This window comes from Agelaius phoeniceus, chromosome 27 (genome assembly GCF_051311805.1).
Source record: "Agelaius phoeniceus isolate bAgePho1 chromosome 27, bAgePho1.hap1, whole genome shotgun sequence".
In the NCBI taxonomy this organism is placed as follows: Eukaryota; Metazoa; Chordata; class Aves; order Passeriformes; family Icteridae; genus Agelaius; species Agelaius phoeniceus.
Window position 1 is genome coordinate 1986134 of NC_135291.1, and position 12869 is coordinate 1999002.

General features: G+C 53.2%; 2 protein-coding genes across 4 annotated transcripts in view; one reads left to right on the forward strand and one right to left on the reverse strand.

The window, feature by feature from the left end:
• The window catches only part of LOC143695926 (uncharacterized), a 129992-nt gene extending 127086 nt beyond the window's left edge, over nucleotides 1-2906 (reverse strand). For 2 of the 3 annotated variants that reach the window (XR_013185396.1, XR_013185395.1), the window contains exon 1: nucleotides 2852-2906. The gene's annotated coding sequence lies outside the window, so the exon portion shown is untranslated. The remainder of the gene's footprint in view (nucleotides 1-2851) is intronic. The other variant, XR_013185398.1, reaches the window with a different exon arrangement.
• A 232-nt stretch (nucleotides 2907-3138) lies between these two features.
• On the forward strand, nucleotides 3139-8589 carry LOC129132013 (uncharacterized). The gene is given in 4 exon segments (XM_077191212.1): nucleotides 3139-3301; nucleotides 4582-4647; nucleotides 4806-6000; nucleotides 7385-8589. Coding segments are annotated over 4 exon segments (2022 nt in total). The 5' UTR covers nucleotides 3139-3211; the 3' UTR covers nucleotides 8056-8589.
• Nucleotides 8590-12869: the final 4280 nt, after the last annotated feature.

The following is a 12869-nucleotide window of genomic DNA, read 5'->3' on the forward strand; positions in this document are numbered from 1 at the left end:
GAAGCAGTCAGAATTGCTTTTGCCCCCCTGTTAGGTGCCATGGTGTCAGCAGAAGATATTGAAGCCTTCCTGCTGAGGGCATTTCAGTGCCAGGCTCTTAGAAGCACCCAGAGCTCCTTGGGTTGAGCTGAGCATGGGGCGGTGACCTGCGCTTTGTCTGATTCCCCTTCCTTCCCTCCCCTGGAACAGGCTGTTGCTTTTAGACACCACTTGTCCTGGTTGCTTCAGAGTACTTTGGAGAGGCTCCATATCTAATTTTCCCCTTTTCCCTGGGGCTGTCGACACTTCTGGGTTCACTTCAGCATGGGCCTTGCCAGACATTTGACACAGAGGTACAACAGAACTGGCCTCTGTATCACCTTTATAATATTAATTTGCGTTCTGTGTTTAGCGATCAAATCCCTTCCCAGTAAGTCATGATAACAATTAGGAGAAAATAAAACTTCATGCATTTCAAATCGCTCTCCCAAATCTGCTAACAGTGGTTGAATAAAACCATGCATCTTTCCCACTTATCCCATCACTAATCAAACAAATTTTTAGCATTTTCCCCCCGTAAGTCGAAGATTCTGAGTGAATTGAGAGGCCCCTGTGTCCATCAGGAGAGGCCTCCTCTCAATGCAGACCCACCTGAATGTTCTCAAGGGCTCCAGGGTGGAGGGTCCCTGGTGTGATGGGAGCTGTGACAGCCCTGCCAATCCATGTCCATCAAGGGGTGGACTTGCTGGTCCTGAAGGTGCTGCTGTCTGTGCTTGCAGTGTCCTTGTGCCCTGCAGCTGGAGCCCTGATTCCTTGCCAGGGGCTGTTTGGGTGGGCTGTCCCCTGCCGAGGAGGGCAATGCCTCTGCCGGGTGCTTGTGGCCGAGCCCGTGCCCTGGGTGCTGGGGCCCCCTTGGGCCCTGGGGTTGATCCCTCAGGGGCTGTAGGAACTCTGCCCTGGCCTTTGCCTTCAGCTTGGCCTTTTGCTGCTCCCTTCTTGCACTCACCTGCTGGGCCTTTGTGCCCAAGTGCTGCAGGGCCTTCTTCTGCCCCTCCTGCAGCCCCCCTCAGTGCCTGTGGGTGCTTGTCTTGCTTTACAAGACAGGTGTCTGCTTGGGAAGGCAGAAAAAGCCTCTCTTGGAATGGAGAATGCAAAGCCCCTCCCTCTTAATTTTTAGACTAGTGAAATCAAGGGTCTCTCAGGCAAAGCTATGGGAATAGGAATACCAGTTCTTTACTAGTGTGTATAATAAAGCAAACAAAGAACACCAGCTCCGGCAGTGCCAACAAACAGAGCCCGGAGCCAGTCCCGGCCTTTCGGCTGCGGCGCTTTCCCCTCGGGTGCAGTTCCGGGCACGGCCGGCAGGGGCGCTGGTGGCTCCCGCGGGGCAGGGCAGCACATCCCTGCCATGGGAACCTCTCTTAAGGGAAATAGAGCAATCCCTTCATCTAACTCTTTCACTTTTTTACCTTCTATAGCCTTTCTCCCGTGTTTTGGGAAAGAATTTGGAGAGGGCTGCCTTTTAACTGAGCTCCTAGTGTTTAGATAAGGTGCTTCCTATAGAGAGAGAGAGAGTTTCCCTGAACAGCCAGAGCTGTGGTTACCAAGGGGATGTAACTCAGAGCAGGAGTGGGGTCAGGGGAGGATATCCCGCCGAGGCTCGGTGGGAGTGTGGGCAGGGTCTGCTGCCGGAATCGCCAGAGGGGGATCTTCCCGTGGAGACTGAGCCGGAGCGTGGGCAGCCCCCACATGGCTTATGGCGGCTGATCCGGCAGCTCCCGGCAGAGAAAAGGCAGGTGGGAGACCCCGGCAGCAGCAGCGGCGGTGCCCAGCGCAGCTGGCACGGGCAGGGCAGCCGGGGATGGGATGGCTGGGACCCGCCCTCGGTGCGGTCGGCGCGGTGACCTCGGCCCAGGCGGCAGGACAGAGCAACCCCCATCTTCCCCAGCATGGCCGGCAGAGCGGCCGCGGGCCGGGCAGTGGGAGCAGGGCACACAAATTCACCGCCAGCGCCGGGGCAGGTGGAGCTGCCCTGGGCAGTGAGCCCGCACCTGGGATGGAAACCGGGGCAGGCGGAGCTGAGGCGGGCAGCGAGCCGGGACCCGGGACAGGCGCCTCGGCCGCGAACGGAGGGGGCAAGGCCTGCAGAGGATCCCACTCTCTTTCTGACTTTTCCTCTTGTTCCCTTTCATTTCCCCTTTTTCTTTTCCAGTTTTGTCTCAGGTGTTTCTGATACTTTAAAGATTTTTATTCTCCTAAAAATCTCCTGTCTAACCTATGGCATATTCTCTTTCTTCTAGATTAAACGGGTGTTTTTACAAACAAATCCAGAGCCTAACAAATCTAAACTTCTGCTTGGATACTTTGAAATGGTCAATGAGCTAACTCACAACCTCCTAATGTTGTTTTTCTCATCACCTTTTTATTTATCCTTTGGCAAATTAAGCATCTTTCAGTAACTTGCTTTGCTACTCCAAAAATCCCAGTGCACCCATAGTTCCTTAAAAAATGATCACACACAGCTTGAGTACCCCAGTGGGTTTTCTGATGCATGTCTTCTAATAATTTCCTAGAAGCACATTTTATTAAGTAATTTTCTTCCATCAAGAAGTTTCAATTTCCTTGATTTATCTTGATCACTTCCTATCTTGTTTAATTATTTTTTCTCGTCTTCCGTAACCTTTGGAATTTGCAGTTTTTCCTTGTTTGGAGTTAATATTAACATAACTCTTTCAGCTCCATTTTCTGCTGCATCCTTAGCTTTGTGATGTGCCCCCAGTTTGGCCAGTTTGCCTCTCCTTTGGCCCGGGCCGGGTTCCCCCCGCCCGCAGCGGCTGGGAGCAGCCGAGAGCCCCGCGCTGCCCATCCCGACCTGTCCCGGCTCCATCGCCGCTCCTGCCGCGGGCTGCGAGGGCTGCGGGAACGGGGCACCGAGGGTGTGGCTGCTGCTGGGGGAGGAGGAGGAGGCAGGGAAGGGCAGGGATGAAGGGGGAAAAGGAGGTGGGGTTAGGGAGGAGGAGCAGGGGGAGGAGGGATGGAAGAGGAGGGATGAAGGCAGAGAGAGAGCAGCGATGGAAGGAGGAGCAGGAGGTGGGGTTAGGGGGGAGGAAGAGGAGGAGGGAGGGAAGGGGAGGGATGAAACCAGAGAAGGAGGTGGAGATAACACAGAGGAGCGGGAGGGGGGATGGAAGAGGAGGAGCAAGAGGAAGAGGAAGAGGAGAGATAAAGGCGGATGGAGGCTGAGCTGAGGGAGCCAGGCCGTCGATCCCTGCCTGAATTCGCAGCCCCCACCTGTGGGATCGTCGCCCCCCCCATGGCTCCGGTGAGCGGGGAGGGGGAGCTCGGCCCGGATATCCCGGGGGGTCCCTGGGTTGGGTTTTTGGGGGATGTTTGGAGAATGAAGAAGTCCAAGGCTGAGCGGAAAAGGCCCCTTGGGGGGACATTGGGGGGTGGCGGTGGCGGCTGCCGGCAGAGGCAGCCTGGAGGAGCAGAGCCCTGTGTGCCCCAGGAGCCCAAAGTGGGGAGCCCAGAGAGGGGGGAGCGCCGCCATTGGCGGGAGCCTCAAGAGCCTGGAGAGGGGCAGGGGGGACTCCTTGGAGCCGCTGCAGCCCAGAGCAGAGAATGAGAGGAGAAGGGAGCCCGGGAGCCCAAAGAGCCCCGGCATCCCGAAATGGGGAGAGCGAAGCGGGGGGAGCTTTTGGCATTGCTGGGACTGCCAGCAGCCTGGGCAGGGTGGGCACTGAGGAGAAGGGAGACCCCCAATCCAAGTGTGACCCCCAGCAGCTGGGACAGGGGGGAACCCCCGAACACCAGAGGGGAGGGACCAGGGCCGGGGAACTCCTGGGAGGCTTTTTCAGGGCTGAGTCTTGGTGTTTGGGAGGTTTTTCTGGAGCCCAGATGGCCGGTGACTTGTAGAGATGGACTCAGGCAGAGGGACCTTCAAACTCAATGTGTGTTGGGGAAGATGAAACAGGAAAGCCTTATAAATATGATTGTCTGGCAAAAGATTTTGAGAATATAGAAAGTATAAGGAAGATTGAAATGAAAGCAAGCTTTGAGATCCCTCAGTTACTGAACAACTGGAAAACAATGGTGTGGCCCAACTGAAGGTAATCCCCTTTTGATGAAACAATTCCCTCTGCTTGCAGATGGATCCAAGGGTCAGAGCAGACCCCACTAGCTCAGCAGAAGGGGTTTAAAGAGGAGTTTTTAGGGTTTAAAATGTAACACAGTATGGTGATGTAATGATTCTTACAGGCTGTATGTAAATGCTATAGGATTTGTATCTTGTACTAGATTGGCTAGTGAGAAATAGAATATTCAACACAGAAGAAGATTTACTGTAGTGTAACGGGAACCTTACTCTCTTACGCTCTTCCCCTCTTACTCTCTTACCCTCTCATCCTCTCTACCCCTCTCTTCTCTCAGGCCTGCTCTGATCTTTGGCTGGCAGCTCCAAGCAGGGCCCTGCACCCGGGCCCTTTGCAATAAACCGCAAGTTCCAGGGCCTGGCTGCAGAGATCTCTCGTCTCCATCCGTCCTGACCGTCCTACCCCCCGACGCTCCTACAAACGCGCTGATCCCTTGTTTTCCCCAAACCAGGATTTCCCATTGTCAACCCCAGGGAGGCTGCGAGGAAGAGGAAGATGCCCCAGGGCACTGAGGCAGGTGAGAGGAAGTCAGTGCCCCTTTCCCCTCTGTGCTGCTCCATCTCCCAGCCCAGCAGGGCCCCCGGCTGCAGCTCAGCCCTGGGGGGATCTCCTTGCCCTTGCCTGTGGCACGGAGGCAAATCCCATCCTGTCCTTGTCCTTCCTCCCCCAGAGCAGGAGCTGAGCATGGAGAGCAGGGAGGACAAATGCCCGCGGCAGAACCTGGTGGCAGAGGCCGTTTTGAGCGGCTCCACGGCGCAGGAAGCCAACGGGGAGGAAAAGCCCCGGAGCTGCCGCACGAGGAGGGGCTGCAAACGCAGATGGCGGGGATGTGAGGGGGAAAGAGGCAGCCTGGGCCGGGAAGGTGGCCGGAGATGGAGCCAGAGCTCGGAGCTGGTGCTCCATGAGCAGCTCCATGATGGGGAGAAGCCGCACACGTGCGTGGAGTGTGGGAAGAGCTTCAGGTGGAGCTCCCACCTGAGCAGGCATCAGAGGACTCACACTGGGGAATGTCCCTATGAGTGTGAGAAGTGTGGGAAGATCTTCAGCCAGAGCTCCCATCTAAACACCCACCAGAGGACCCACACTGGTGAGAAGCCCTATGAGTGTGGGGAGTGTGGGAAGAGTTTCAGCCAGAGCTCCAACCTGATCATGCACCAGAAGATCCACACTGGGGAGAGGCACTATGAGTGTTCCAAGTGTGGGAAGAGGTTTCAGACCAGCTCCCATCTCCTCCGGCACTATCAGAGTCATGCAGAGGAGAGGCCCTTCCAATGCCCTGAGTGTGGGAAGGGATTCAAGGAGAACTCCATCCTCATCAAGCACCGGCGCATCCACACTGGGGAACGGCCCTACGAGTGTGATAAATGCAGGAAGAGGTTTCAGACCAGCTCCTGTCTTGTCCAGCACTATCAGACTCACACAGAGGAGAGGCCCTTCCAATGCCCCGACTGTGGGAAGGGATTCAAGCACAACTCCACTCTTATCAATCACCGGCGCATCCACACTGGGGAGAGGCCCTATGAGTGTGATAAATGCAGGAAGAGGTTTCCAACCAGTTCCAGTCTCCTCCAGCACTATCGGATTCATACGGAGGACAGGCCCTTCCAATGCCCTGAGTGTGGGAAGGGGTTCAGGGAGAACTCCACCCTTGTTACCCACCGGCGCATCCACACTGGGGAGAGGCCCTATGAGTGTTCCAAGTGTGGGAAGAGGTTTCAGACCAGCTCCCATCTCCACCAGCACTATCGGATTCACACAGAGGAGAGGCCCTTCCAATGCCCTGACTGCGGGAAGGGATTCAGGCAGAACTCCCACCTCATCAGACACCGGTGCATCCACACAGGGGAGAGGCCCTACGAGTGTCCCCAGTGTAGGAAGAGCTTCTCACAGAGCTCTCACTTGACCCGACACCAACGGAGGCACCGGTAAGGGAAGCCCTGCGAGTGCCCCGAGTGCGGGCAGAGCTTCGTGCGCTGCTCCAGCTCCATCCCCCACTGGAGGAGGCACTTTGGGCACAGCCCTGGTCACTCACATTCCTTGTGATCCATGTTGGGAACACTCCTGGCTGGTTTTCCTTTTGGTTTGACCTTAATGTTTCTCTCTTTTGCATCTCTTTGTACTGCAATAGCCAAGAGGGATGGATCTATCACCTCAAAACCACTCAAATCCCAGTGAAAACAGCTCAATCTTACCCCGAAAGTGTGCACACCCACCTCAAATAAACTCAATCCCACACCAAACTCGCTCAGTTCCCCAGCCACCAGGCTGAGATGGGGGAGTGGGGAGATTGGGAAAAGTGGGATCCCATTTTGGAGCGGTGGGATGGGGATTGTGTGGGGCTGGGTGTGTGGAATGTATTCGATAGCAAACAGAACTCTCAGACTTACTGATTTCTCTCCCGTTCATGTTCAGTCCGTTGCAGCCTCCCAGAGGGTCCCCTCACAGTTGCAGCCCTTGGCCTGAACCCGCCCCTTTCCCCTCACGATTCCCGCCCTTTCCTTGCCCCCTTTCCTTCAGGGTTCCAGCCAGTTAGGGGAGAGAAGCAGGGGGAGGGGAGATGGAAGAGGAGGGATGAAGGCAGAGAGAGAGCAGCAATGGAAGGAGGAGAAGGAGGTGGGGTTAGCGAGGATGAGGAGAAGGGATGGAAGGGGAGGGATGGAAGAGGAGAAGGAAGTGGGGATAACACAAAGGAATGGGAGCGGGGATGGAAGAGGAGGAGCAAGAGGAAGAGGAAGAGGCGGATGGAGGCTGAGCTGAGGGAGCCAGGCCGTCGATCCCTGCCTGAATTCGCAGCCCCCACCTGTGGGATCATCGCCCCCCCCCCATGGCTCCGGTGAGTGGGGAGGGGGAGCTCGGCCCGGATATCCCGGGGGTCCCTGGGTTGGGGTTTTTGGGGGGATGTTTGGAGAATGAAGAAGTCCAAGGCTGAGCAGAAAAGGCCCCTTGGGGGGACATTGGGGGGTGGCAGTACCATCCTGCCGAGGACGCCCTGGGGGGATCTCCTTGCCCTTGCCTGTGGCACGGAGGCAAATCCCATCCTGTCCTTGTCCTTCCTCCCCCAGAGCAGGAGCTGAGCATGGAGAGCAGGGAGGACAAATGCCCGCGGCAGAACCTGGTGGCAGAGGCCGTTTTGAGCGGCTCCACGGTGCAGGAAGCCAACGGGGAGGAAAAGCCCCGGAGCTGCCGCACGAGGAGGGGCTGCAAACGCAGATGGCGGGGATGTGAGGGGGAAAGAGGCAGCCTGGGCCGGGAAGGCGGCCGGAGATGGAGCCAGAGCTCGGAGCTGGTGCTCCATGAGCAGCTCCATGATGGGGAGAAGCCTCACACGTGCGTGGAGTATGGGAAGAGCTTCAGGTGGAACTGCGACCTGATTGTGCACCAGAGGATCCACACTGGGGAGAGGCCCTACGAGTGTGGAGAGTGTGGGAAGAGCCTGAGCTCCAGCCTGATCCTGCACCAGAGGATCCACACCGGAAAAAGGCCGTATAAGTGTTCTGAGTGTAGGATGCGCTTCCGCTGGAAGTTCAGCCTGATCATGCAGCAGAGGACCCACACTGGGGAGAGGCCCTACGAGTGTGATAAATGCAGGAAGAGGTTTCAGACCAGCTCCCATCTCCTCCTGCACTATCAGATTCACACAGAGGAGAGGCCCTTCCACTCCCGTGACTGCAGGAAAGGATTCAAGCACAACTCCACCCTCGTCAAGCACCGGCGCACCCACACAGGGGAGAGGCCCTACGAGTGTCCCCAGTGTGGGAAGAGCTTCTCCAGCAGCTCTCACTTGACCCAACACCAACGGAGGCACCAGTAAGGGAAGCCCTGCGAGTGCCCCGAGTGCGGGCAGAGCTTCGTGCGCTGCTCCAGCTCCATCCCCCACTGGAGGAGGCACTTTGGGCACAGCCCTGGTCACTCACATTCCCTGTGATCCATGTTGGGAACACTCCTGGCTGGTTTTCCTTTTGGTTTGGCCTTAATTTTCCTCTGCTTCACCTTCATCCTTTAAAAACTCGCCAAACTGAGTTAAATGAAGGAAATTGATTGAATATATCTGCAGTTCCATAATTTCTCAGTTGTTTTAGAGGGAATTTAGGATTTGGGGACAGGTTCTTTGTGGAGTGCTGCTGTTGCTAAGAGGCAGGAATTTGGTCTCACCCTTCTTGTGTTGCTAAGAACTCCTCCCCTGACCCAAACCCCAACTCCACCCTTGGGATACCCTATAAAAACTCCATGGCCCTGCCTTTGCCCTGTCTTTGGGGGGTAAGAAATGGATTCCCAAAAGATCAGCCATTTTCCCACTGGATTCCCAGAGGATCAGCCCTTTTCCCACTGGATTCCAAGAGGATCAACCTTTTTCACTGGATTCCTGGTAGATTCTGACCGTCACTGTTTTCTTTTTGTTTGTACTACTGTATTTGTATTTTTAATTTTTCCTAACAAAGAACTGTTATTTCTACTCCCATATCTTTTCCTGAGAGCCCCTTAGTTTCAAAATTAATTAAATTTTTTTTAGATTATTATTATTATTATTATTATTATTATTATTATTCATCAAAGGAAGGGGGTTTACATTTTCCATTTCACTGGAGGCTCCTGAAATGAGGAGACACCCCCAAGGACGGGCCATGAAAAATAGTTCCTGAAATATGTAAATGATTTTATGGATATGCATGAGGGTCTATGAATATGCAACAGGCTGATGTAAATAAAACCAGATTTATATAAGGGGTGTCCCTGAAAATAACTGGAGGGTCTTGATGGCCATAACAACCTCTGCTCGATGGTCCTTGTCTCCCATGACATCAGCCTGTTGCATATTCATAGACCCTCATGCATATCCATAAACTACTTTTCATATTCCAGGAACACAATTGGCTTCATCCTGTTTGGGGGTCCCACCCCCATCCCAGCTCAATTTTGGATGTACCATCCCCCTCCCAGTTCAGTTTTGGGTCCCCATACCCCTCCCACCTCAGATTGTGGGGCCCATCCTCCTCCCAGCTCAATTTTTTGGTCCCTCCCCCCTCTTTTCCCAGCTCTCCCTCCCCTTTCCAATCGTTCCCCAATCCCCTCCCCCGTGTTTGGTTTTGGGGGCTCCAGGCCCCGCCTGCTCCGTTTTGGGGTCGCGACCCCGTTTTGGATTAATTTGGGGTCCCCACCCCATCCCCAGGTTCACCTTCCCCCCGTCCCCAAATTGCGCTGCTGGCAACTGATGAGTCATCAGCGAGACACGCTCTGATTGGCTGGAAATTACCCCGCGCCGTCTGTGAGTGTTTACCGCAGTGAGAGGCCTTGGTCTGAGCCTGGCAACTGATGAGTCAGAGTCGGGCCGGGCGCTGATTGGCTGAAAATCGCTGAGCGGGGCCTGTGCTCTGAGTTTCTGCCCAGCGAGTGGATCGTCATCAGTGCCGCGCGTTCTGATTGGTCGGGATCTCTTGCGGGGTGGGAACGGGAGGAACTGGGGTTACTTGGGGTTTCTTTGGGTTTATTTAGGGTTTGTTTGGGATTGATTTGGGTTATTTATGGACTATTTGGGGTTTATCTTGCATTTTACTTGGTTTATTTCTGTTTATTTGGGGTTATTTGGAATTATTTGGGTTTATTTGAAAGTATTTGGGTTTGTTTAGGCTTATTTGAGTTTATTCAGGCTTATTTGGAATTATTTGGGGTTCATGGGGTTTATGTTGGTGTATATGGGGTTTTTTTAGATGTACTTCAAATCAATTGGGGTTTTTTGGTTTTAATGTGAGGATTTTTTGTTTTTTGGGAGGTTATTTGGATTTGTTTGGAGTTATTTGGGGAACTTTTAGGTATTGTTTGGGGTTTTTGGGTGTTATTTGGGGTTTATTTCGAGTGTTTTGAGGTTATTTGGGTTATTTGGGGTCATGTAGGGTCAATAAATCTGGGAATGTTTCTCCTGCAAAAAACGGGAATTTTTCCTTAAAAATCTAAGAGTTTTTCCCTAAAAAACTAGGAATGTTCCCTTAAAAATCCCAGACTTTTCCCAGCCAATAGCGGCGTGCCCCGCCCCAAACCAAGCAATCACTGCGGGTCTCCGCTCAGGAGCACCTGCCTCCCCGTGTGCCGATCCAACCAATCACCACACGCCTCCCCTCAGACACGCCCGCCTCTCACGCGTCGAATCAACCAATCACCGCGCGCCTCCCCTCAGCAAAGCCCGCCTCCCTTGTCTCTCGCCTGTCAATCACCGCGCCCTCTATGAAACCAACCAATCACCGGGCATCTCTCCTCAGATACTCCCACCCTCCCTGCACCGCTCCAGCCAATCAGAGCCGAGCCCGAAGCGGCGCCCCCTGACCCCGGGGCCGGGCATGGAGCGGGCGCCCCCTCCCCCCCCACCGCCCCCCGGGACACCCTCAGGGACCCCCGGGAGCCGCCCCGGGCTCGGGCGGGTCCTGCAGGAGGCGCTGGAGAGAGCGGGGGAGGCGCTGGGAGAGGACGGGGGGCTCCGGGAGCTGCTGAGGAGGCGCAGGAACAGGTGAGGGGTCCTGGAGGGGTCGTAAGGGGAATTTGGGGAGGGGTCTTGAGGACGTTTGGGGGCCATTTGGGGAGGGTCTGGGGGGAACTTGAGGGGGATTTAGCAGGGTCTGGGTGTGCTGGGGGGGGGCTTTGGGGGGGAATTTGGGGAGGGGTCCTCAGGGGGTGTCACGATCCGTCCTCACGGACGGGTTTCGTGATGGTTCGTGGATTTGATCTCAGGGTGCAAAAAGAACCGACACGGTACAAGGGGGTTTGCAATGATAATCGAAACAAATGCACCTTTATTGAATGTCCCCAGCAAAATGCGATAGAAGGATTAAGGGAGAGAAAAAGATCGAGGAAGAGAGACACAAAAAGAGAGAGAGAGAGAAAGAGAGAGGGGATAGAGCTACCAAATGTAGAGACGAAGTCCTTTGGTCCAGTCCAGTCGAGGATCCGCCTGTTACGTCGGGGAGATCTCGAAGTCTCTGGCTAACTCAGAGGTTTTTATTATGATAACTCTATTGGAAATTGCTGGGGAGGGGGGGTAAACAGATACAATAAGGAATAGATGTAACAGGTAGTCCATGTTCTCAGCAGTAAGCGAGAGCCATTGTCTTCTTGGTTCAGCGGTCACAACCTGCAGGCAAACATCTCGCTTTGGTCAGCTTGCCTCCCCCACACACCTGCCCCGGGCTGGGGGTTTCAGTCCCAGTCCTTGGAAGGAGCAGAGGGGCCTTTTCACATGGGGGTTTCATGTCTCAGTCCTTGATGGAGAGGCTCCTTACATCTCAGTCTGTCTGTCACGGTGGTTGTAAAACAGGTGAGGGTCTTCTGTGGGGGGACCACCCAGAACTCAGGAGAATCCAGCCAGGCCGAGAGGTGGGACAGCTCCCAAGGCTGTTGTTGCACAAAGGGCACGGTGCTTCCTTCTTCTTCTCATTGGGCTCAGTGCAGCACACAGCAAACAACACCTGTGCAAACAATGGCTTGGCAACGCTCTCAGGTCTCAGGCACATGACTTTCTCCTTTGGAGCCAGAGATTTAAGACAGGGGGGGTCTTCTCTTCAGTGGTCCCCCAATGACAATCGTGAGGCAGATGAGGGAAAATTCGGACAGACTCTCACACGACCCCATGACTCACAATTGTCTTGAGGGATCTTCATCAGCAGAACTCTGGAGTGTCACTGATGGGTCTGCAGAACTCGCCGTACGTTGGTAGTATAACCCGGAAAAATAGGGACAACAGAAAGAGAGGAAAAAGAGAGAGAGAGAAGGAAAGGATAGGAAAAGGAGGGGAAAAGGGAAACAATGAACAAACATAATTAATATTGATTATCATAACAATTTTCACAAATGGGTAATTAATTAAAACAATATTACTTTTATAACAATTTTCAAATGGTTAAAACAGGTCACAAATAATCAAAAGCAAAAGCAAGAAACAAATCATAATATAAGCATTAACTTCAAAAAATGATTTTCTAAAACAATTCACTAAAAATCGAAAGAAATTCCCACAAAATCATAAATGGAAATTAAGGATTATTCCAAAACACATATGCTTCATTCATAATTGCCTTGTGTCAAAGGCTTGGGGATGTTCACAGTGCATGGGACATCAGCCAAGTTGTGTGCATTAACTATAGACATCAATCTTGTCAGCTGTTTCATGCTCCAATTCATAATGAATGGGACTGCTGATAAAATAAAACCAAGCAGAATTGGTATCAAAAGGATAACAATGGGATGACACAGACTGCTCAGGACACCCGTGGCAGTAGGAGACCACCTAAAAGAGTATCCCACCCCCTGTGCTGGGCATCTTTCTCCACCCTTTCCATGACACGGGGTATCTGTCTCACATTGTGATGAACAGTCACCAGGGCTTTCTGTGCGTTTTTCTCAATCTTCTCAAGGATTTCAACTAAGTCTCAATGGAGCAGCAGTTGTCTTACCAAAGTGAGATCCATCCCAATAGGAGTAGGCATCAGTTTGTGAATCAGTGTGTAGTTGGATTGCAATAGGTAGTGAGAGGTAACTGGAGCTTCATAAGAGAAATCCCATCCTGTAATCTTGGTAAAGTTACAAGCACAGAAATTTGAAAGATTTTTAGTATCTACTACAACATTGTCTACGAATACAAAATCACAAGCAGTTCTGAAGCATGCACATCTATTGCCTATGTATGTAAGGACTGTTTCAGAAGTCTTGTTAGGACAAATTTCAAAATGAGAGATATTTTGCTATATGTCTAAACAA